Source organism: Leuresthes tenuis, unplaced genomic scaffold (assembly GCF_036924035.1).
Source record: "Leuresthes tenuis unplaced genomic scaffold, fLeuTen1.0.hap1 SCAF_16, whole genome shotgun sequence".
Classification (NCBI taxonomy): Eukaryota; Metazoa; Chordata; class Actinopteri; order Atheriniformes; family Atherinopsidae; genus Leuresthes; species Leuresthes tenuis.
Genome location: NW_027325370.1, coordinates 10,482,935 through 10,507,214, shown reverse-complemented (window position 1 = coordinate 10,507,214; position 24,280 = coordinate 10,482,935). Strand labels below are relative to the sequence as shown.

The window sequence follows — 24,280 nt, the reverse complement described above, 5'->3', positions numbered from 1 at the left end:
GATCCCAGTGATGATGTTCCTCCACCCCATGGACATCAACTCTCCCTTCTCTTCACGCCAACATCGAGGTTTGAGACTAATCTTTCACGGTTCAGGGTGATCAATCTCTGATGGTGCTGTGGCAGTGGATGAATCATTCATGGAATCCCACTTCTGACAGCTATTTTAAAATAAATCATCTCCTTCACACTTAGCTACTTTGTTCGTTCTTAACTTTGCTATTTGGGTCATCCTCTTGTTTAATATGAGGAGTACTGATTATACTGGTGCTGGTTTTTTTTATTTTTAAAAACACTGTTGGCAAATGTCACAATCACTGATCAAATACACACAAACGTGTTTGTTCCCTCTCAGTCTGGCAGATTGGGGAACATGTTTGTCTACACAAAAGTGGGCACCAGAATATAAATGTTTGTCAGTTTATTAAAAATGTCATTATACTAAAGCTCAGTTACATGAATCTGTAACATTCCACATGCTACTCATTCACAATCAAGTTTAGAAGAGCATGACAGAGAATAGTGTCCAAAAACTCCAGTTACTCTGAGATACACTGAAACCCCATTAACTGATGGGTTATTAATGATTGGTACATTTTAACTAACCAAAGTGTTTTAATTATGGAAACGTTCAGACGGTGGCATATAACATTCAAGCATGTGTCCAAAAGTCAGTACAAAATACATATTTGTATGGGGGCTATGTATGGGTTTCCTTTTTTCTTTTAATATAAGTAGTTCCAAACAAGCAATGTCTTTGCTTAAAGATATGGTCAGAAAAAAAGAAAAAACAATGTGCATCTCTTCTCATTAGTTTTGTCAGGTGGGTAATAAAAATCCACAAGGGACAGTTAAAAGGTCGGACTGTTGGTGCTTTTGGAAATGCAATGTTTGGCTATTGGAAACCTGATTACAGAGTTTTGGCTGAGGCTGTATTTAAGATGTCATTCTGACAGAGTCACTGTGACTTAATGTGTCATTTTATCTTATCTCACCTGGGGAGATGGCAAACAGCAGGTCAGAAGCACAGAGGAAGAGTACATGGGCTGAGACATGAGTGGACATAAATTGGTCTCAACATAACTAGAATTTACTTGTTTGAAACAGTAAAATTATGTCTCACTTATGGTATGACTAAAGTTACTGTTACAAACATCCTCAAAACCATCAACCCAAAACACAGATTTAGTCACCACCACAGCATATCATACAGCCTTTGTTCCTTTTACTCGTCATAGAAATCCAGAGCTTTTACTTTCAATCAAAAGAGGACACACATCCACTTTTTTCTTTTTCAATAACCCCGGCAGGAAATCATCCTGAATACATTAATATTGAAGAAAATGATTTGTCCTCTTCCATTTAAGAGGGAAAAAAAACAAACCCTCAAGTTATTTTTAAAACATTCAGTTTTTCAGTTCGTCCCTGAATATTAACAGTTTTCCAGTGGTTTCACCAAGAAGGAAAAAGAAGTCAGTGGGCCCCATTAGGCAAACTCATAGCAGTGGCACACCCCTCATCTTGCGGATGATGTTGGCTATCCGCTTCGCTAGGCCCGGGTTGGGCTCTTCTATCTGGAAGCTTCGGGTCAGTAGATTGTAGAGGGAACCATAGCCCACTGCCACAACAGTGCAGGTCAGGCAGATGACATTATAAGGCATGCTGAAGTCTGGAGTAGGCAAGTTGACCAGCAGAGGCTCTGTGTAGACACGCACAAAGTAGCTGGACTCCTCTTTACAAGGAAAACTGGTGGGAGATGAGGAATCTCAATGGTTATTTGACTTTCCAGACAAAAAGTGCATAAAAAGCAAGCAGCAAAAAGTATTTCCACGAGTCAAAAGAAATAAAATTATACTTACAAGCTACTGAAAAGTGGTTGCTCCTGAGTGATGTTTGTATCCATGGCGACAGCACTTGGTACAAGAGAGCTGATAACTGAGGACCTAAACATAAAGAAACAAATTTTAGTTGTTTTGAATGTCAGTAAGTCTTTACTAAAAATCCCCATATCAGAACTATAGATTCACATGTCGCTTCAAAGACAACATTTCAAGATGATGTTCATACATGTGTCTGGAAACAGTCAAAAATGCATACCCAACATAGAAGCCATGGTTGGGATCTGGTGTGTACTCAGTCCATTTAAGCAGAGCCCTCTCAAACTGCACTGTAACCTCAGTAACGGAGTGAGGAGGAAGTTGGACCAGCATCTCCAGCAGGTGGGGCCGAATGCGGTCCTTAGATGGTTGGTAGTGGATGTAGCCTGACAGAGAGAGACAGTTCATTAATTCATTTCTTTTCCATGCCTGCTTCATCCTATATTAGGTTGTGGGAGGCTATTGCCAGTGCATCACAGGGCAAAAACAGAGACAAATGAGACAAACAACCTTGCACACTCACTCCTACGGTCAATTTGGAATCACCAATTAACACAACATGCAAGTCTTTGGAATGTGGGAGGAAGCCGGAGTACCGAGCAAGAACAGGGAGAACATGCAAACTCCCCACAGAAAGGACCCAGCTGGGATTCAAACCAGCAACCTTCTTGCTCTATGAGTGCCCACAGTAACGCTATTTCAAAGGTTACACAATCCATTATTTACCCAAATGTTATACAATAACAAAACCATCCATTAAAAACAGCAGTTCTAATAACGTTTGAGCAAAAAAAAAAAAAAAAAATGATACAAGTCTGCAATTATACAAATACAAGAAAGTATTCCAGCAAAGCCCGACAGAAAACATGACTCGAGCTCTCCCCCCTGTGTTGAAAAGAAGGCAACTGCATGAAATTACAGGAAGGAATGAATCCTGCTGGGAAAACTGTCTAATACTGAACTGCTAACAGCCTAGATGAACTTTTACAAAACATTCTTACAGTATATAATAGCAAACCATGGATGTACAGTAATATAAAAGAAACAAGAAATACTCACTGGGCTTGTTGTCTTTTCCCTTACTGGTGACAGTGAGTGTGTGGACGTAGAGACGCAGATACCAAGGCACCGAGTCGAGCAACAGCACAGGGAAAGACCTGAAGGGGTGGTTGTTGTACATTAAGGTATGAATCTCTCCTGTCTGTAGCCCGTATCCAGCTACGTAACGCTCGGCATGGAGCAAAGGGCGGAGCATGTCACCTGCAGGCAGGAAGTGAGGAACAAGTTAGATGCACGGAGGCAGTGTTGAGATCTTTAATGAGGAACATTATTTTCATAAAGTAGAACAGGTGTAGAACATGATGTACGACTACTTCATGAGACAAGACTCTTTTAGATTTTAGCAAACATAGTATAAGATTTTAACAGGAAAATGTCCATTATACTGTAGAAAAAACAAGAAGTGCTGCTTTTAAGTAAAACACAATGACTGGACTAACAATACGGTCTTTATTTGGATTCTGTTGGCTCGAAAATATCTTCTGGTGATCGAGTGATGCAACAGAAAAGTACATTTATTGTAAATCATAGAACAATGTAAACACAGACAAGACTGAAAACTGATGAGCAATAAACCAATAAACATTTTTTTTCTAAATCTGAAGTCCGTCTTGCTGCATCATGCAAAATGTCACTGACAGTGTTCAGGCCATTTTATAACGCTGTGTCATTCTTTAGTCCTGACACTCACCTTCACTGGATTTCCAGCGGATCAGCAGGTTGAGGGAGCGCATGGTCCCAAAGGTGATTGGTTGGGTCAGATCGTAGACAGAGAAGGTCCGTCTGTCCCCTAGAACCACAGCCTGGCTCAGCAGGGAAGTGGCTGGGCTGAGCTCAAAGTGCTCCTCCTGCAGAATAAAATCAGATTTTTTTTCCATTATCTGTACATACAAGTATTACAACTTTAAAACTGATAGCTGTTACACCAGTTTAGATCATTTTCACCTTGACTCTGCCTCAAACATTTCTTGAGATTAATCCTTTGCATTCTGGTCTTTGCATTAAGGGAAAACTAACAAACACATTAGAGTGGATGAAAAAAAAAATCCAACCTGAGGGTTGTCTGTGATGTCGATGTGTATTTTACTGGAGGAGGCCAGCGGACATGCTTCTGTCAGGGTCCGAGAGAACATCTTGAACAAAGACCACTCTGAAGGGAAGAAAAAAAGCTTGAATTAGCAAACAGTGGGGTGTCATCAAACTATGGCTGAATGCAGGAAAAAAACTTGCTTTTGCTCACCCCGTTTACTCTGTCCAGAGGTGTGCAGGTCAAAGACTACATTCAGTGTCTGTCTCAGCTCCCAAGATGTTGTTTTGCACTGCCAGTCCTGACATACTGGTCTTATATGCACCGCCTGGGAATGAAAACTGCTGTGGAAGAGTTTCTCTGACTTCAACAGCACAGCGAGTCCAGCCTGCAAAGACCGAACCAAAAGCATCAGAAGAAATTGTTGGCTTGAAAAGAAAGTAACCCAGATGGCAGACAAACACATGGATATACAAAAGATCACCTTGGATCCACATGGCAGGAGCTTCTTCCAGGGTGTCAAATTCTCAGTGCAGACAATTTCTCGGGGCAGGGTTGCATAACGAAGGAATCGATGGTCTGTCACTTAAAGTTCAACACAGTAAATAAAAATCAGCGTGCATGTAATTAATTGCATCCTGCACGGAAGGCTTGGCTGGCAGCTACAGCGGTGTGAAAAAGTACCCGACCCATTTTGGATTTCTTTAATTGTGCTCTGTATCGTATACTTAAAGCGCTCTCACACATGCACACCCTTTTTCAAAATAACATTTGGAGATGGAACTCTTCCAAAGTAGGACGCACACGTGTCCCATTTTTAATGAGGAACTGCTGCAGTCATTAAAACCCATGGCCACACACAGCAAGGAAGGGTTCCTTTCACATACGATCAGCTGTTTGGTGGAATATGACAAGTCTCACTATCAAACAACAGAGCTGCTCAAACAAGCGCTGAGTCATTTCTTTCCTCACCGCCTGAGTTCAATTATAAAGAAAAACGCAAACTGCAGCTGGTTTCTACGTCTGTCTGAACTGCAGCCCAAACGCAGCCCACTGTGCCAACAAAAGAAAACTCCAGAGATGATGAAGGCAAGACAAGAAGGAAGCACTTCATATTCACAACTAAGGCAGTTAAATCTCAAAAATCTCAAGGTTATTCAGATAAGGAACTTCACAATGTTACAACATCAAGGACAGTAAGATACATAATTTTGTTTTTTAATGTAAAGAGATTATTGGTTATAGAAAAATAAAAAGTAAGATACCATATTTAATATGGAACAAATCACTTTAGCAGCCAGAATATATACAAATGGAATAAGTAAGGATTTATATTTACTATGTATTTACGGTGTCCCAGTGATTGTATATGGAGATATGCGCATGATATGGATGAAATTGCACATTGTCCCATTTTTAACATGTAAGCTAAGCTATGTAAGAGTATAGAGTGCTTATTGCACTGAATGAGTTTGCAACAGGCTTCAGTTCAGAAACGTTTGAATTCTTTACAGGAGTGAACTTAACCGAGGTCTGTGGAGCTCGGACAGTGGAGAAACAAAGATTGATCAGTGAATCTAATACAGCAGCTAACAAATATACCCATGCACCTTTAGCCATGGAGACAATATTCAATCTGTGGGCACGAAGGAGACATACATGATTTATGTTGTGCGTGCGCTGTGGTGGAGTTGTTTATTGCCAGAGGATTCTCTCTGATCAATCAGAGGTCTGCAGCGTTTTTACATCATCGTATAGTATCGTCTCCGCTTGATTTCAAGCAGTCTCAATAACGTGGGACTACCTACAACAGGAAACCAAAAAAAAAAAGCAAGCCATACGGTACCATGTCCCATGAAGAAGAATTACTGTACCGTTGCCTATTCCCAGCGGTTTGAAGGAAGCGCTGGGCTGAACAGTGTTGGTGGAGTCAATGAAGTTAAGCGAGGCACAGAAGATGCCTGATAAAACATTGGTCAGCTCCTTCCATGTGGCATCCACACTGAAAATAGCAGAGAAACATCCGGAAAATGACCGACGGACACAAAGCCCACTGGAAAATATCAAAATATTACACATTGTACTGAAAATGTACATCTGGTAATTCTCCCCCTAGAACGGTCAGGAGTATGTTTATCCATCTAAAACCTACCTGCTATATTTAATATAATGTACAAGAAAACTCAAGCTGTCATGGCACGTCAACTGTTTATCTGTTTAAATGTTGACTGTGAATGTAAATCTTAATTGTCACAATCTGTTTTGGGTGCTCACAATATAATATTGGCATGTTGATTTTTATGGTATACCCAGACAATGCAGACAAGATACCAGTAATATATATACGTTTTCATCTTTCCATTCGTCATAGTTTGAGAAATGTTAATATTTCAAAAACATTTAGATTTGAGGAGCCCTCTAAACAATAAAACTGCTATATGGAAGTATTACATCTACTTTTAGTAGTTTAATGTCTGTCCAGACATCCAAAAGATCACAAAAACAATGCTTCTTTAAGGCTAAACTTTTTTTTCTCTCTCATTGGATCTCTGAATCTCTGCGTTTATCGGTGGCTGCACTCACTCTGTCACAGAGTCCTGGAACCAAACCCAGAGCTCAGCTCCCGGAGGAGAAGGTAGGAAGGGCTGTCCCCACTGCATGGTCCTCCAGTAGCCCTGGGTGAAGGAGATGTGCAGCTCTCGTACCGAGAACTTGGAGATGACCTGACCAAGAGACTTGGGAAATAGCCTGTAGTGGGACACTGACAAATTGAACACATCAGATTAGGCATGTTGCAAAAAAAGTGTCAGCATATGATCAAACAACAGAAAACTTCCTTCTCATTCATATCTATTCATATAAATATCTATTATGACAGATTGTTGATCCAGTTTACCAGACTCAGGCTGCTGTGAGGCAACAATAGTTGAAAGACAGCAGGGAAACCATGCTAGAGGATAAAATGGTGTTTCAATACCTTAGATAACTGGAACATAAGGAAACTACTTATAAACCTAAACAAAACACTGCAATTATTGGCTTTTATCTTCATTTATTTAGAAATGTTAGAACTCTTTCTGCAATTCAGTGTATTTGCAATTCAAATACTTTATCTCTAAAAAGTTTAAGAGCACCATATTAAGCACTATACCGAATCTAAATTAAACTAAATGGAAAGATCTACAACTCATTTAAACCCTACATCTAACTGAAAACAGAACAAAGACAAATGCAACATTGAAAGTGAAAAAAAATTATTCATTTTTAGCCACTTTCACACATGAGCACCTGAGAACACATGTTGATAACAATCTGATGCGGACTCTTTCACACAATAACAGCTTTTACTTGCATTTCACAGCAGGAAATAAATGTTGCAGAGCGTGCCCGTGCAGAACGCCCGTGCAGAACGCCCAAGCAGCGGTCCTTCCTTGTTAAAATTCACACTTAGAAATGTGCAAAATGCTTTCAGTGAGTGACAGGTCTTGATTGCCAGCACACCACTTTAGCAGCACAGTCCCTAAACTTTTATCCATCTCTTAGAATAAATGGTCCCTTTAGAGATGTGCAAGTTATCCATCATGTGTACTAGAGCAGCCCCAAAATCATTACAGATGGCGGCTTTTAAACTGTGTGCTCAACAGTATTATTACAAAGTAATACTACCTAAAGGCCAACGTGTCATGACCATTAAATATTAAACTTTTAGCTTTGTCCTATCAATACAAGATTCTCTGCATCTGTTTTAGCAGTATGCAGTATGCATGCTCGATGAATGACAAAATCCTCACAATGTGTGTCACTTTAACGTGCACTGAGGTTATCTTTGGGGAACTGGCACCATGTGAACACAATTTATCAGAAATATTCTTAATATATTCAACTGTTTTGATGATGCTGCTTGTCCCCTTGCAGCTTCTTTATACCCAATTGTATTATTATCCTGTTGCAAGCAGTACACAGCTTTTTCAATTGTTTGTTGCCACTCTCCCAAAGAGATATTTCCAGTTTCAACATTTGATATGGTTGGAGAAATCTAAATTAAACAAAGGGTTTAAATGATGATGGGGCAATCATTGCATATTGCTTTTATTTACTATCTAAAAAGCGTCCTCCATTCTGGAAACGGGGTCATGTTAGCATTTGGAAAATCTAATACGTGATTGTTTCTGATGCAAACTTAACATGTTTATTCATTGATATCTGCTAGCTTGCCTTTGTTTCCTCTCATGAAATCTGTTTCCCACAGGGTGCGGAACTGGAAGCTGGCATAAATGTCTCCGGAATGCAGCGGTCTGATTGCCAACTCCTCCTGAAAGTCGTCTTTAGGTTGTGGAATTGATGTTAGGACTGCGGCGTTAGACGCTGAAGTGTCCTGTTTGTGGTCTGCAGCATCGTCGGGAATCGCTTCTTTAACGTCGGTTGCTTCCCACCGCCTCTCCTCCGCCGCCGGGTGCTCGGCCTTTGGTTTCGCCGCCTCGGCCGCTGGTTGTTGATTATCAAGCACCCTGGTATGGTTATCATCGGTAAGTGTCGTGTCTTGACCGTCTGAAAGGAGAAACACTGACAAGCTAAAAAGAAGACACAGCCAAGCCGACTGACAGCACCTGTGAGCTGCCATTTTTCTGCCGAGGCGGTGATTCACTTCCTTGTTCATGTGTCATACGCGGAACCAGCCAATGGGCTGCTCCTATATGAAGTCCCATAGCTGTGGCATAGAAATGCTTTGTTTTCTGCAGAATATTTGCTTTCTATATTTTACAAGCAAACGCTATCGATAGCACGAATATTGCTTCATTCTGCTATTAAACTATGTATATATATTTTTAATCTATTTCTAAGTTCCTTACTTTCACATCAGCCATTTTGATAATGTTACAAATGTATTGCTAAAATTGGCATTTTTCAGTGTTGGCATTAGGTTATTTTAACAATATCCTGGCTATGTTTCTGGAGTTTAGCAATGTCATTAGACACAAATATGCTTATTTTGATAATAATAATGATAGTTTTTATAATAGACCCCCCACACACCACCACAACCACCACCACACACACACACACACACACACACACGTATTAAGCGGGTATAGAAAAGGAATGAATGAATAAATTATAATAATAATCACGATAGTGATGATAATATGTTTATATGTCTATAACAGTAGGCCTATGATGAACGTACATTATCATCTGATTACATCGTATCATTATTGGAGGTCATATTGTCTTATCATATGTCCATTTATGCAGGAAAACCACTTAACCAAATATAAGAAGTGTATGAACTCTCAATTATTTTTGCTCTTTATTGTGCTTACTCTACCTCATGTGGCATTACTTGGTTGCCTGCAGCTATAATAGACCCTGAATAAATGATGCAGCAGAGGTGCACAAGGTCTGGATGCATGTCTGCCTGGACCACTGAATATAAATATTCAATAGATTTCAGAATAATAGACTAATGTGTGCAGCATGCAGGTGTGTCGAATGTTACTTGTGTTGCTGGACAGGGATGGGCATCATCAACCCGTTGGCATAATCGGGGGCATATCACCCCTCCCATATCCACACGTCGCTGCACACAGCCTAGACACGCGCGCGCGCGCATACACACACTAGTGCGCGCGGAATTTCAGCCCAGCCATGGTTCCCTGGTAGATGCTCAAAGCGGCTGTTGTCAGAGCGAATTAAATCTACCCTTACTCGTTGCTTTCCTCCTGACCTTGCCTGCCTCCGGTTGGGTTTTCAATATTTTATTCAGGATTCCTGCGCTGTCTACCCATGGCTACATCGGATGGACTAGACGGCTGTCTGCAACGAGGCAGATCTCAAAGTGACCCGAACATACTCACCGAACCGGGCATCGATTTGGCTCATGACACAGGTATGGTGGTCGTGGCATTATCTCTTTATTTTTAATTTTTTTATATATATCTAGACATGTGTTTTTATGTTGCTGTTGCTTTGATGAAGCGAAGATGCTTGCGTGCTTGCCCAGTGGGATGTCAGAGCACCAAGAGACAATTAGCGCATATGCTGCCAACACTGGTTGTTGAATATAGACTGTAACTCTAAATTGTGGAGCTGCAAATTGAAAATTAATGTGCCATATCGCCGTCCATAAATGGCTGCATTCCTCATCAGATTTGTGTATTATAAAGACGCCTGTAGCTCTCTATGCTGATACTGATGCAGGCAGCATTTTGGCCATTTGATATTGACATTGATACGTACAACATTTACTGTATCTTATATACTAGTATTCAGGCTATCTGCTTGAAGCCAGCCTCCATTGGTAACGCATGTATTTAGCATCACAAAATCCGCATGTCCATGATGCCAGGCTAAGCGTATTTGATGTCTTATCCGAGCCCCTGCTACAGTCTTATCAAGGGGACACGTCAGTCTTGGCTTTAGGGTGTAATATGTAGCATTTTAAAAGGGCACATGCACAGCTAATGATAGGATGCCTAAACCTCTGTCTCTGCGTACTGACAGCGCTGACATCCCCACCCCCGTTCTGCTTCCCCTATACTGAACTGGTTGAACTATGACGACTGGTTGTGATCAATGCCCTATCCTCCACGTGATGGAGGCTTTAGATGAAGATCCCCTCCAATACAGCACATCTTTGTACTCTCAAGAAAATTATTCATGGATCCTGCAGGTGTTCTTTCCAATATGGAGCCCCTGTTTGTTTCTCTGTAGCCTGTTAGTCATCTTCTTGCATATGGCACAGGCTAATGAAATGATCATTCATTAATAACAGAACACCAGGGAGCAGTCATGTTCCTCACTTCTCTGATGAGCTCTGGAGTTTAATGAGATTCTTGAGGTGTTTGGTGTAAGCTTCTTTTTCTTGAATTGTTCATATAGGCTGACTGAAAACACATGGCTTGATTTTTACGTAAGTGAGGCTATTTCTGGTCATATTGTGTGGGCTTGGAAAGAGTCATTGCTTCCTCCCACTCGTGGTGAGTTTTACGCTCATGAAGAATGCTTGAGTGAATGATTCAGAAAAAAAGCAATGTCGCTCACCTTTCAACTCTTTACTAATTACACCCGTTTTTTCACACCTGTCCTACTCATCAGCTGGCCATAGCACATTTTTAATAGACCTTTGATGAACTCAGCCCTCCCAAGGATGGTTTAATTCACACATAGGTGAATGTGATGATGTCACACTTGGTCTTTGACACACCTGAACAAACAGCACGACAGTTTAGCAGATCAGCCATGCCAGGGATGAGAGCTGAAGCTATCAGCAAGCACTGAAAATCCACTGCTAAAACAGCAATATGCACAAGTGTTGTCCTGTATAAGATCTGAACAGACTATGCAAATGAAACAGAGTAAATACAACTGTCACTGCAGGGACAATGTCAGTGCCTGGTGACCCAAAGTACACAATGTTGCCCATCCCTTCTCTGTGTGGATCATCACTGCACCAATGTCTGGGGCACCAGTCTTTGCCAAAGGATTACTTTGGCAAAGACTGCCTTTTTCCCCTGTACAGTGGCTTGTGCAGCTGCAGAGGCTGACACTGTATTCATCCATTGACTCAACACTGAGGAGAAGACTCAATAGAGACAACAGCAGCTGAAGATTGCAGAGAATCAGAGTAGTGTTTTCTTATAAATGTGCTAATCAAACAACATGACACTCTGACTCTCAAGTGAGATACTTTTTTAAAAAAAAAAGTATAATTACATGCAGGTAAAAAACATTTTAAACATTTCAGATTTGACTCGTGTTTCTTTTAATCTGGTTGTTTAACATAATTGAGACATCCTCTTTGAGTTCCATATATTCTTCAAACTTACTAAGAAACATAAATACAGGAGTATAAAAGCTTGTTGAGTCAGTTCGTTTTAACAAACATCCCTTAGATTCCCCTGCTAATAAAATGTCACTTTCACTCAAAGCTCCACTTAGTCATAACAGAGTGTCGACCAAGCTAATGGGGTGGAGAGGACACCTTGAAGCTTTGCGGGCAGGGAGCTTGTCCAGGCAGGGTTGTCCCTGTGGTTTTGTTCTATGAAGAAACTGTCCTACACAAAGATGTACATAAGTGCCAGTGAACACATATGAACTCTAGAACCGTGGAAAGAATTGGAAGAGATTTTTTTATCAGGACAAGGGGACTGTAAGTTAAAAAGACAAGTTTTGTGAAAATACAAATATACTCGACATATGAGAAAAACTAAGAGTATGTTCATTATCAGTTCAGGGATATCAATTGATGTCTTCTTTTAATGTCCCAGTGCCAAAGTGGATGTCATTACATTGTTTGCTCGATCTGACCGTCAGTCTTAATCCCAAATATATTCAGTTTAAAAAGTTACAAAACAAATGAAAAACAGTGCTTTTCTCCATGAGAAGCAAATGATTTCACACATGTTTGGCAAACAGTGAAATTAGATATTTTAATAGTTGTAATGATTAATGGAGAAAATAACTTTTTACTTCCCCAACCATGATAAATTAAGAAACATGTTCCCAGAACTCACAGATTTGCATCATCTTGCTCAGCCGTGGACAGGTATGACCTAACTGCACACCGGTCAGTGTTTTCTAAGCCTCCTCTCCCTGCAGTGTTTGTAGTGGTACCAGGATAATCCCCCCCAGATCAGACATCAGAAGAATCTCAGAGGATTTCAGGTATGAGAGGACCCCAACATAACGACTAAGGAGAGGTATCACACCTCATGAAAGCTGATACTGAGCCATGGGGATAACTCATTCTGAAACTACAGCAATTTCATACATAATTCCTCTCTTACACTTAGGTCTTGATCAGTGAGTACTGGAAATTATGCATCAGTGGGCCTTACATAATGTGCTCCCCATTTAACCAGGCTTTGTTTGATGATGTACACAAAACAGGATTAATGCCACAGAATTCCTTATGTAACAATGATTTAAACCAGTTTTAGATTTAAATGAGCTGCTTTGACAGTATGATAATTGTATTCTAATCCAAAACGATCATATATTCATACACACTAATTGAACCAACCCAAATTTTCCATTCTGTAAACCATCCTTCGGCCAACCACTAGTTTCAGCTATGCCATAGTGATCTAACCCCAGTGGTTTGGAAGAGGCAGATAAATAAAACCTTGAATTTTATTGACTACATTAGCCTTCACTGCTGCTGTGAATCGATGGATGGAGTATTTGTCCAGAGGTAAAGAGAGAGTCGTTTCAGAAGTATCAAAGTCGAGATCCACCTATTGGCACCTCTCAAACTCACTTATCAAAGTGTTGCATCTTCATTGTGTAATCCATATGAAAACAAAGGTGTAAAAATGACCCCTAACGCTAACACTCACATTTACAGTACCATACAAACTGCCGTTTTCTCCTCTTAATGCTTAGCCAAGAAAATAATGAAGTCCAAGTCTGTTATTTTACAAAATTATTAGAAATACAACCTTCCTAAAACAGAATGTGGTTGAAACAAAGATGCTTTTTGTGGTTTGGTGCCACTGGATTCCATATTCTATTCTTTCTGGCAGTCACCAGCTTTTTTAAATGACTGTCAACATTCTCAGAAGTCTGGACAAACGGTGTGAAGTTACCTTGTTCAGCTGTTAATCATGTGTGTTAAATTGATTGCACAGAGAGCAACTATGACTGAGAAGTGAGACTTTACCTCTCTAAAAAAAGGAGAAAAATGGGACAAAAATTAAACTCTACCTAAGCTGCCATCCAGAAGAACACAAGCAAGCTTACATTATCTGGATGGGCAGTGATAGTACTCTGCAGATAGATTCTGTACCTACAAAAAGCACCTGCAACTACATGAAGTTCAGCATTATTAATGTCTTACTTCATTTTTCATCAGCAGAGCTGTAATCCATGCTGGAGTCATGACTTCGTCATCACAGTCAGCTTTAAGGAGAGCGTGAGTCAGTCAAGGCCACCTGTTACCAACAACCAGTGGTTAGCTATTCATTCTAAAAATTTGAGGACTTGTTTCTGCTCACACAGGTGGCACAAAGATATAATCTAAAAAAATAAAAAAAGACTATCACTCAGTGGATTACTGAGTGATAGTCTTGAGATACAGTAAAAGACCTGCTCTGATTTTATTGTAGAAATATCAGATGGGAACATCAAAGTGTGGCGCTGTTTTGATTGCCTTACCAAGGTGAAAACCAAAATTCTTAGGAGTACCTTTGGGATGCAACAGAGGACAAGAATGTCATCTTGTTGATGTTCTAGTGTGGAGGAATTCAAGGCATAACTGGACAAAACTTTGCTGTTTAGCTGGATTGTTCCCCATATTCTCAAGCAGTTAAAAAAACTTAGAGCCTGTGATATCTAACAAATTCACTGCATTTTTTAATTTGGTCATCAAAACTTATATTATTTTATTTATCATTTAAGGCAAAGAACCTTTCTATTTGTGTAGAAAACCTGCCTTGGTATGAGCCTGTGCTGTCTTTCTTTTTAAATTAATAAAATTCTATTTATGGTGTGGTGTTAGCACTGTTTCGTCACAGCTAATTAATGACTTTAAATTGACCCTAGGAGTAAGTGTGCATGGTTGTTTGTCTCATTTGTTTCTGTGATGGACTGGCGACCCATCCAGGGTGTACCCCTGGTGCCCCTCTCACCCAATGGTAGCTGGGATCGGCTGAGCCCCCCTGCAACCCTGAATTGGATAAAGATGGTATAGAAAATGGATGACTGGATGGAAATTTGATGCAGTGAAATTTATATATTTCTAAGTCGTCACATCTTTTAGTGCAACTTCATCTTCCAGTTTTTTACTACAAACAGTGCGTGAGTCAATCATCTAATACAAGAACCTTGAATTTACTGTACTTGGTAAGAGTGGGCAGTATGACCAAAAATGTTCTATCACAGCGCTTCCTATGCAACTTTGTGATATAGGGGTCATACAAATGAATGTGAAATTGTGGCGAAAAAAAAATCGATATTCTTCTACACAGGGCTCAAGATGACACTGCTGTAGTTGTAGAGCATCTAATCCAAGTTCCTCTCGAAAAGTTTTAGCTTCCTTGTGTTTGTTTCCATTTCACTCACCTTTCAGAATATTATAACACCATCTCCTCTGGATGGGCACACGGTGAGGGAGGCAACTGTTGTTTTCGTTATTTTTCATCGATATACATGTTTTATTTATGCATTTGATTTATTTTGTTGAATCTATCTCTGAATTAAATGGTACATTTTGTTTAAAAGAATCCATTACTTACGTCGAAAGTCTCGTTTTGTCTAGTGTGTAGTCGAACACCCAAATAAATTCATATATGTAGAATAGAGAAAAACATTGTATTGTCATTTTTCAGATGCTTCAAGTTTCAAGATGTTTCAATATGAAGGAGTTTTCATTTATCACCGGTTTGTTGATCATCTAATCAAGTAATTAACGTTCCTGTCATCTCTATGTTGGATTAATCATCATATCACCCACCATCACAGATTAATTATTTCTGAAGTTTGCTTATCATGACGTCTCATGAGCATAAAAAATGAAGCTGATGGGATTCTATGATAATAATTGAGATGTGTGACATAATTAATATAAACATTATATTATATGGTATTATACAACATCGCCATTATTTTCTGTTCTAAAGCAAATAAGGCTTTAAAAAAATTTGTAAATAAAAAAAATAATTCTTTTCTCATCTCACTGTGATTAACATAACTGGATGTTACAGAGTTGTAAATGGGGATAAGCTGCATATGGATGCTACGTTCAGCTCTGCTCTATCTGGAAGCCTGCTCAGTCTTTCTGTCGCCCTTTGGAAGTCTAGCATGAAAATGACAACACTGACTAAAGCCCCACATCAAGCCTGCTCTCTGCGGATGCGGGAGCAGATTAGGCATTTGACAAGCCATGTGTTGCTGCGACTGTTTTTCCATGCACATACCTGTGTGCCTGGATGATTTTTGGCATGTGCATCCACATTTGTGTTCTTCTTCAGAAAAAACTGTGTGGTTAGTGCAGACTGCACAAAAATAAGATAAGAAAATGTGCTAGACCAAGACAGTCAGACAGTTCAACAGTCAGCCCTTGGAGAACAAAGACTTGAGCAGCCCTGAACACCTGGTAGAGAGAAAAAAGCAGCATGAAATTGGGCTATTTAGCCTCTAAAGAATGAGGTTAAATGGAGTTTGGGAAGTTGCACGCTGTATGATGAGAAGGGTAAACTCCTCTGGGCATTGAGTCTGTGGAACAGTGGAAGCACAGTTTTTGCAGAAAGGCAGAAGAAAAGGACAAGAGACTAAAAGAATGAAGCAGAGAGGAGACGAAGGAGAGAAAGAGATGAAGGGGTAGCAGCTTTTATTTATTTATTTTTTTTCAGGGAAAGTCAAAATGTTATTATAATTGCAAACTGGTTGCAGTGAGTCTACAGGAGACCAGTAACAGAGGCAGTGGAGTGAGGTTCAGAAGTGCAAAGCTCCAGTACCTGGCCAAGAATCCCACTGTACGTTTACCAAAATGATAAATCTTCACTGAGAAAACTGAATCCATCTTTTTGATTGACCTTGATCTTCTAGACATATTCCTCTTCCTTCATAGCAACAAAGCTGGTTGTTTTTGCCAAAATACAGGACACACTGGATTTATTAACAATTTTTTTAAATGACAAGATATCCATCTCAAATTCTTAATATGTTTTGAAAATCTATGATTAGTAGTGTAAGATGTTTATGACCAATATTCTTTGTATAAGATCATTTGTATTGTCCTGGACATCAGGTAAACAATTGATCAGTTATCACATTTTCCATTTAAAAGCTTCTAATGTTTTTCTCTGTAAAATTAACAAAGGTGCACCCCATTTACATTAAGTTGACTCATAATAAAGAGCCTCAATCAGCCCTTAGCAACCACTGAATGATATCTTATGAATGTGTGGAAGGAGTTCTCTAAAGTCCTTAATGCTGATGATTTCATGGTGATATCACAGGTTTTTTTTCAATTTAAACTTGCAGACTGTGAAAAGACAGAAACTTGGCTTACAAACTGGGGACATAGTGAATCAGTAAGGATGCTATCAAGTTGTATGATGGGAAATTAGTGGTTTGGGAACATGCTTTAAGCTTTAAGCATGGCTATGACTAAACTAGAGAATAACTTGCCCTCTGCCAAAAATCTTGACATTTTCCATGTTATGTAAATTTGTCCCTCATAAATTCATAAGCTTTACAGTACTGATTCATTCAATTCCTGGAGTTAAACAAATGTCTATGAAAAGCACATGAATGTAATGTTCAAGTCTAATCTTTTGAATCCTCCTGCTCTGACAGCACTGAATCTGGAACATTTACACCAACCTTTCTCTCTTTCTCACTCACACACGCAGACACACAAAAATCGGTTCATTTTACCTGACACTTGTTCACAGCCACAATGTCTCTCTCGCTCCTCGTGAATCTGCCAGGCTGAGTCTGCGATAGATGACGAGGGCAGAGGAAAGTTCTAGGACTCGTCAACGATAAACAGTCTGGGACAAAGAAGCGTGGAAGACAGGCAGAAAGGAGGGACAGGATAAGGAGGGAGAGGGAACATTAGGTGTGATGTATTGCTAGGGTGACAGACTCTGAATCAGCACAGAAACAAGGAAAAGTGGTAAGAGGCCTTTTGTATCATGCTTAATAGCCACTTACAGTTCAGTCATATTGAATATTTCTGCCAGAGCCTCTCTAGAGATGGTAAATGAGATATGTAATGCAGCTAGATCAGATAACAGCACTAGAAGGAATACAGTTGTAAAAGGAAAATTAAGTGAAGCTTTTCATTTTGTTGTTAGACTGACTGTGTGAGGTATAAATAGGAAAGGGAGGGAAGGTTAGAGCAGTTTTGGCTGTATTTTAATTCACTGATTCAAAGGTTTTGTAACTTAGTAAATATTTTTAAATGGGGAAATCAATCCAAAATCAGTCCATTTGAGCCAGCACATAAAGCCAAGCTAATCTTTTGACACCTTTAAATAGTTATGACAGAAATGCATACAACTTGACATGTGTAAAACACAAAATTAAAGCCAAATGAAAGGGACCTAATCCAGACTCTAAGATGCCCAAAAGGAGAAGTAAATTCAGGTTCATGGATGCCTATGAATCACCAACTGTCACAGTGTGGTGAGTTTCAAAGGCGATACACAGTAGCCTGTGATTGTCAGAAAAGCAGAACACAAAGCAAAGCAGTATCTGTTCCAAAGCAGTATCTGTTCCAATAATTTTTCTCTCATTATACAGGGACTTCTATACTAAGAACTTACATGATGTAAGACCAGTTAAAACAAAGTCCCCTCACTATTTTCTAAATCCCACGATGACATACTTAAAGGCTAGATGCTATCTCTCTGACTAACGGCCCTTAAATTACAATTTAGTAACACGGAGAGAAGATCAGCAGTAGTAATTTTCAATTCATGGCCCACACATCAGCATAATTGTTGTCGTCAGTGACTGTTGAATCATCACATAACTTGGATTTTTTTAATCTACAATATACTTTTGAGTTGAAATGATGATAACTCACACAGCTGACTAAATTCAGTCTGGGCTTTTGATAATTTCAGTGATTCATGATCATCCATGAATCAAGGATATAACCAGGAAATTGATAAATGATACATCCTTTGCCTCCCTGCTAAGACTGAAAGCACAATCGGACCTTGAGTTGAGATTTGCGGATATGGCCGTTTGTTTGTGTTTTTGTGATCATTTATACACTGGGAATTCAGACAGCAAACAACATGGTGGTTAAGATATATAGTAGGATGCAAACAGAGGGAGAGTCTGGTCTTGAGTTTTTTATGTATCACAACGGAGTAGTCTTCAGCACCATGGACAGTCCCAGGCTTCCCTCTGCAGAAGGCTGCTAAACCGAGCGGAGCCGTGGTCTGTGTGCTGATAAGTCTGTCCTGGATCCCAGATGCCTTGACTCAGTTGAGCCCTTGATCTGCTGGGAAAGAGGCCCAGCTTTTTTTGTTTATTTATTTATTTTTCTTGCATCAGTGACACAATGAATGCACATCGAGGCACACATTCCTTTTAAGTTAATCATCTCATGTGATGTATCCATGTATGCTAAAGGCTCAAACTCAATTCCATTAAAAACACTACCGGAAATGAGCAAGGTCAGAATTCAGGTCAGAATTCCGTTACTTACAAGTTATGACAGAGTGTCTTCTTGCAATTTCTCTTATCAGCACTGAGTCATTATATCAGATAATGTATTACAATTATTGTAATGTATTTTATACCATATCAGCATCCTATAGAAGTTTGAGTGATTATTCTAAATAATATGTTTAAGATACTGGACAAAATAGTTTTTAGACAGTTTTCCTGTCTGCTATCAGGAAAACTGTGCTTGCCCTAACTCCAGTTGCCATTTATTTTCTTCACAAAGTGCTATAGAAACTTCAAAATTTGCAGTATCGCTATATTAAAGCACATATGGTCACACCATGAATCTATTGTATTCTATTGTGTCTTAGTTTTGAACAGCTTCAGTAGTATTTTATTATTTATCATTTTTGTCGTTTCTTACCTCTTCCAAATTCCTTTGCACTCTAACTGTCTATGCGTATGCAAATGGCATGGAAAACCTCTTGAATCTTAAATGTTATCAGTCTCATGCAGCCCCTACAACAGATTTGACTCCTGGACTGATTCAGTTTACAAAAAATTTTTATATTTACTTTTTTATATTCATTTCACAAAATGACACAGAAACTCAACTAATTTGTGGATCTACTTGACATTAAATTAGTTGGTTGTATAAAGATTTTACTTCATGAATCTTTGTCTAAAAACAACTTCAGGGGCAGAGGTTTAGCTTTAGCTCTTGTTCAACTATTATGTGGACACATTTCATTCATATATTTCTCTAAAACTAGCATGCAGTGCATTTGTTTGATTCTGTGTTCTTGGTGCACCTTCGTTTCATGACATGGCTATTAGATGGTATAATCACCAATTTGATCATGCTTGTGAAAAATCTGGTCTGTTTATTTATATTAGTATTTAAGTAACAGATTATGTTTTTGGACAGTTAGCACATTAATTTATATCTGTACAGCTTTGCATCAGGGAAAGTTGCTGGTTACTATTGGTTACTGGTTACTGTTCCTCCTTGCCCTGCATCTGAGGTCCACATGAGTACAGTTGCTCTGACAATAACATAGGAGGAAATGTCATGCTATTTTTAACCCAGCTTTGTGATTCCCTTGAGGAGTAGCAGCTTTTCACACGCTGCTGTAGACTGTGGTTTTCCAGCAGAAGTACGAGTCTCTGCTCAGGTTGTTTCTAACAGGCCTTGCATTGCTGCACACATGTGGGAATATGAATGTGGCAGGTTTCCTTGCTGTTACCTGTTTTTACCTGGCAGTGCTAATAGTAGTGAATTGCACTGTTCCCTGCACACCTTCCATTGTCTTGTGGTCCTCTCCCTGCAGATCAGTGGGAGCTCATTGCAAGCAAGTTATCAGCCTCTGGAAAAAGTGTAGACACAAAGCCTCATGTGTTCAAACACATTGTGGATGCAGTGAATATTTACTCCCATATGCTCTCTTTATCTTATTCAAAGACCAAATCAGTTTGCAAACCATCCAGGCACTACCCAAAATCATTTGAAATAACAGGAATGAATTACACACCATTTCTTGCCCACCTGACTCTGCTACTGAAGTTTATACTTAGCCTCATTGACTGTGCCCCATTGCAGACCAGCAGCTAAACTCTATGTGTGTAACCTCTGTGAGCACTGATTGCTTTCAAGAAGATATGACTGCTCCTATTTATGTTTTGCTGTTATTTTTAGGACTTATTGGGACTTATTAAATACTAGAGCAAGTAGTAGCACAGGATATTGTTCAAGGACACTTTTCAATAAGTCGCTAAACATATTGTCTGTCTCAGAAATGACACAGATTTTTTGTTGCTGTGAAAGTCTTCAACGCAAGGCTGTCTGACACTTTTCACCCAGCAGGGCTCAAAAGTGTAATTTTATGATTAAACCATCTCAGCAAAGAGGCATGTCTCGTCTAAGAAGCATATCTGAAGACATAAGAGGCGCTGAATGAGTGAATATGGATCTTGCGGTTTCTCAGATTAATGCGATGCAGAAAACACAAGATAAAGGTTGAATCGAGACTTCCATTACCTGATTGGAAGTAGCTTTCTGATTGAAGAATACGATTTTTATATCTGGGAACACAGCCAATAAATTATCTATGGACTGAAATTCTTACTGGATACACGGGTGAACAAGTCCCCCCTCTTCTGGCGCTCGAGGTAAGGAGAAGAGTTTGAAATTACATTTTCTGAGGCTTACCCTGTTGTGTGGGTGACAGGAAAAGCACTTTTAGCAGGAACATTTTCAGCTCATTGGTTGGATGCGAAGGCTGCTGGAGGCTTTCACAGTTGGTTTCAGATATAGCTTCTTTTTTTATTTTTTATTTTTTGCATGAAATGCAGAGGTGTGCCTGCGTGTAAATGTGTTATTAGTAATGTAATTGTGCAGGTTCCTGTATGTATCTTAGAGTTATCCATAAGGTATTTTGACTGGTCCTGTACAGGCAGTGATACCAATTTCTAACATCAAAAGTAAAAAATCTTCTCTCTTTTACACTCATGCGGTTGGTGTGCTGTTTGGATAGCTTAAGTATTTCAAGCACACAGCAAATCATCAAATTTGCTAGAACCACACCCACACAACTGATGTCTAATGAGGCAGATTTTCTTTTTTTTAATCAGCAAAATAATTCATAATAAACAAATTATAATATTTTTTCATTTAAAACTCTAAAGGAATACAGAAATTACAGAAAGAAAATATATATATCTAATCTGCCTTTAAAGCTTGCAGTCGAGCTACTTTTCTGATATCTAAAATTTGAAATTTTAGCATAATTAACTTCAAGTCAGATAAAACTTTTATTCATTTACGCATTGATTAATGCAAAAAAAAAAAGAAGACAATTTGCAGTTGTCTGAATGATAAGACAAATTCGATTTTGAATGTTCAGCTATGGAACAGATCCACTATTTCAATGAGTCAACTTCAAAAACAGTTCATAGCTTCAACACTTTGAAATGTCACCACATTATCGAGAAAGTGTCGTGTTAAAAAGCTGTTGGCTTGCAGCTCACCATGCATAACACTGAGGCAGCCCAGAGGTTGTGCACAATCAGACCAATACTCCTCACATACTGAACATGTCACAAGCTATTACTATGTGCTGATAACTTATGCAAGTATTTAAATTTTGGCAAAATAGTTATTGAGCCTTCTAGCAAAGACCGTGACAGTTTAATGAGTTTGCTCTTGTTCTCACATCTATCTGTTCAATGGAGCTCATGACAGTCGAAATAGAGCGGCAGTCTTTCATCAGAACATGACGTTCCAAGTCGTTCTCACTGAAGCTGCAACGACGGCTTACAAGCAAAGCCACCCACTAGTCCTAATTCTCAACACTAACATATGGTAATAAACAACAGCCTCAGGCATTTCCTACTGGCTGCTGGCCTGGCTGACATCATTTCACTCTCTTGTTGCCAGTAAGCCCACATGCCGGTGTTTCACACTTGCCTGTAATCACTTTGATGATCTGGAGGCTTGACCTTTACAGACTCATGTAGCCAAACAAGATGATGCTCGGTTCTCTCAGAAATGCATTTCACTTACAAACACGTCCCAGCACAATACACAGCAGCAAGATAGAATCATATTCGCTAATTTATCTTATTAGTACATCGTTTCAGCTTGCCCAGGCCACAACTTCTTTTGTGAAGTTAATCAATTGGCAGGGCTTGGCCCCAAATGTTTTGTTTCCTTAAGGCAAGATAGTGAAGATGTTTTTTATTAAGAAATATTTTCTGATCAAGAATGTTCAAAATCGAATTAGATATTTACATTAATACTTGAAAAACAAAACATTAACTTTTTAATAGAACTTTGTAATTTGTGCACTTTCCTCCTCTAGTCAGAAAGAAGATGTATCATGGAAGCAAAATAGCCTGAAATAGGACTAAAAAAAGCTTTTGCCATTACTGTTTGCCCTTGAATTTATTATGTTGTAGACTGGGCTACTACTACTACTACTACTTGTTGAATAAACAATAAAGTACGTTGATTGAAAAATGGAAATCGGCAAATATGGGATTGGAAAAGCAAGGACACGACCTCTATGTCCCCAGTAATGATTATGGTTCTCTGCCTAATCAAGTTATGGTTGGAGACTTGTTCAAAATCCATTTGATAATAGAAATACCCTGAAAAGAAAGATCCTCATTACTGATTGCATGATCCATGTGTTGCTGAGGCTCAGTAGGATGAATATTGGTCATAGATGTTTGTCTGAGGTGTACACAGTGGGAACTAATTCAGTTTTAGAGATTTATCATATATTTTTTCATGTCCATGAAGAGTAGACTTTTAAGCCTAAATTAAATTCAACTTCTGAAGTTTTTTTTTTTTTAATTCTCTGTGTATTTCTGATATATCACTCTACAGCAGACCATAATTTTTTCTATGTCATTGTACATTGCTGGAGCCTTTGCACTCCTCACTCTCTTCTTATGAGTTGTTAGCCGTGTGCCCTGACTGTGGCCGGGCCCCCGAGGCAACAGGGCTACAGACAGATGGCAGCACAGTTGTAAAGCCGGGGGGTAAAGTGAAGAGGTTAGCTGGCGAAGCAGCGGGTAAGGAGGTGCTCTATTCAAGGGCACATTGTCAGTGACTTCGGAGGAGCAGGGAGGCTAAAGCGAGACACTGAGGTTCAATAGGGTCTGCAGGGAAGGCAGAAGTCAAAGATAGATCTGATGTTATTTATATCTGTGAAGTGATCAGTGAAGCAAATATAAACTACAGTGCAGACTATGAAAGGTTTGGTTTGGTTGGTAACAGCAGATCAGTCGTTCTTTGATGTTGTAAACATTTCAGCACTTTGTGGGATGTGCTGTAATACTAGCACAGAAATATGATGGCATGCTATGACAGAAAGCTACAAAGTCATAACTGTGTTTGCAGTCTCACTTTATAATGTGAACATTCTAAAATTTGTTAATTAGCATCAGGCACAAAGTACATCATTGGCTGTTGGCAAAGTCATAATTTTTGTAGGTCAAAACCACAAACACAGTAGTTACAGTTTTGAGGAGATGATGGTGCTTGAGGAAATGCAAAGAAATCTCCAAAGTTTTTGCATTTCATCCTGAGAAAGATGAATCTTATCACACAATTACAGGACAATGTTTTCCTGATACAGAATCCTCAGCTTGTTATACTCTGTCTCCACCTTCATTCTGACATT

The 24,280-nt window shown here is 39.3% G+C and overlaps 2 protein-coding genes across 3 annotated transcripts in view; one reads left to right on the top strand and one right to left on the bottom strand.

The window, feature by feature from the left end:
• Nucleotides 1–590: 590 nt before the first annotated feature.
• pigt (phosphatidylinositol glycan anchor biosynthesis, class T) lies at nucleotides 591–8,605 on the bottom strand. The gene is made up of 11 exons (XM_072367731.1): nucleotides 8,178–8,605; nucleotides 6,546–6,723; nucleotides 5,837–5,964; nucleotides 4,447–4,547; nucleotides 4,176–4,350; nucleotides 3,988–4,085; nucleotides 3,627–3,783; nucleotides 2,936–3,136; nucleotides 2,097–2,262; nucleotides 1,859–1,942; nucleotides 591–1,745 (listed from the first exon to the last, which is right to left on the bottom strand). The coding sequence occupies exons 1-11, from the start codon at nucleotides 8,581–8,583 to the stop codon at nucleotides 1,496–1,498; spliced, it is 1,944 nt and encodes a 647-aa protein (XP_072223832.1). The 5' UTR covers nucleotides 8,584–8,605; the 3' UTR covers nucleotides 591–1,495.
• Nucleotides 8,606–9,595: 990 nt separating this feature from the next.
• phactr3a (phosphatase and actin regulator 3a) overlaps nucleotides 9,596–24,280 on the top strand; it is a 32,184-nt gene continuing 17,499 nt past the window's right edge. For both annotated transcript variants that reach the window (XM_072367829.1, XM_072367828.1), the window contains exon 1: nucleotides 9,596–9,849. In XM_072367829.1, the coding sequence (XP_072223930.1) occupies nucleotides 9,747–9,849 (103 nt within the window). In that variant the 5' untranslated portion in view covers nucleotides 9,596–9,746. The remainder of the gene's footprint in view (nucleotides 9,850–24,280) is intronic.

Excerpts from the sequence above, each read along its gene's own strand:
- pigt (XM_072367731.1), bottom strand. The coding sequence starts at position 8,583 with ATGGCAGCTCACAGGTGCTGTCAGTCGGCTTGGCTGTGTCTTCTTTTT. Across the intron at positions 6,724-8,177 it reads TTTCATGAGAGGAAACAAAG|TGTCCCACTACAGGCTATTT; the intron begins GCAAGCTAGCAG and ends TCAATTTGTCAG. Across the intron at positions 4,086-4,175 it reads CTCTGGACAGAGTAAACGGG|AGTGGTCTTTGTTCAAGATG; the intron begins GTGAGCAAAAGC and ends TCTTCCCTTCAG.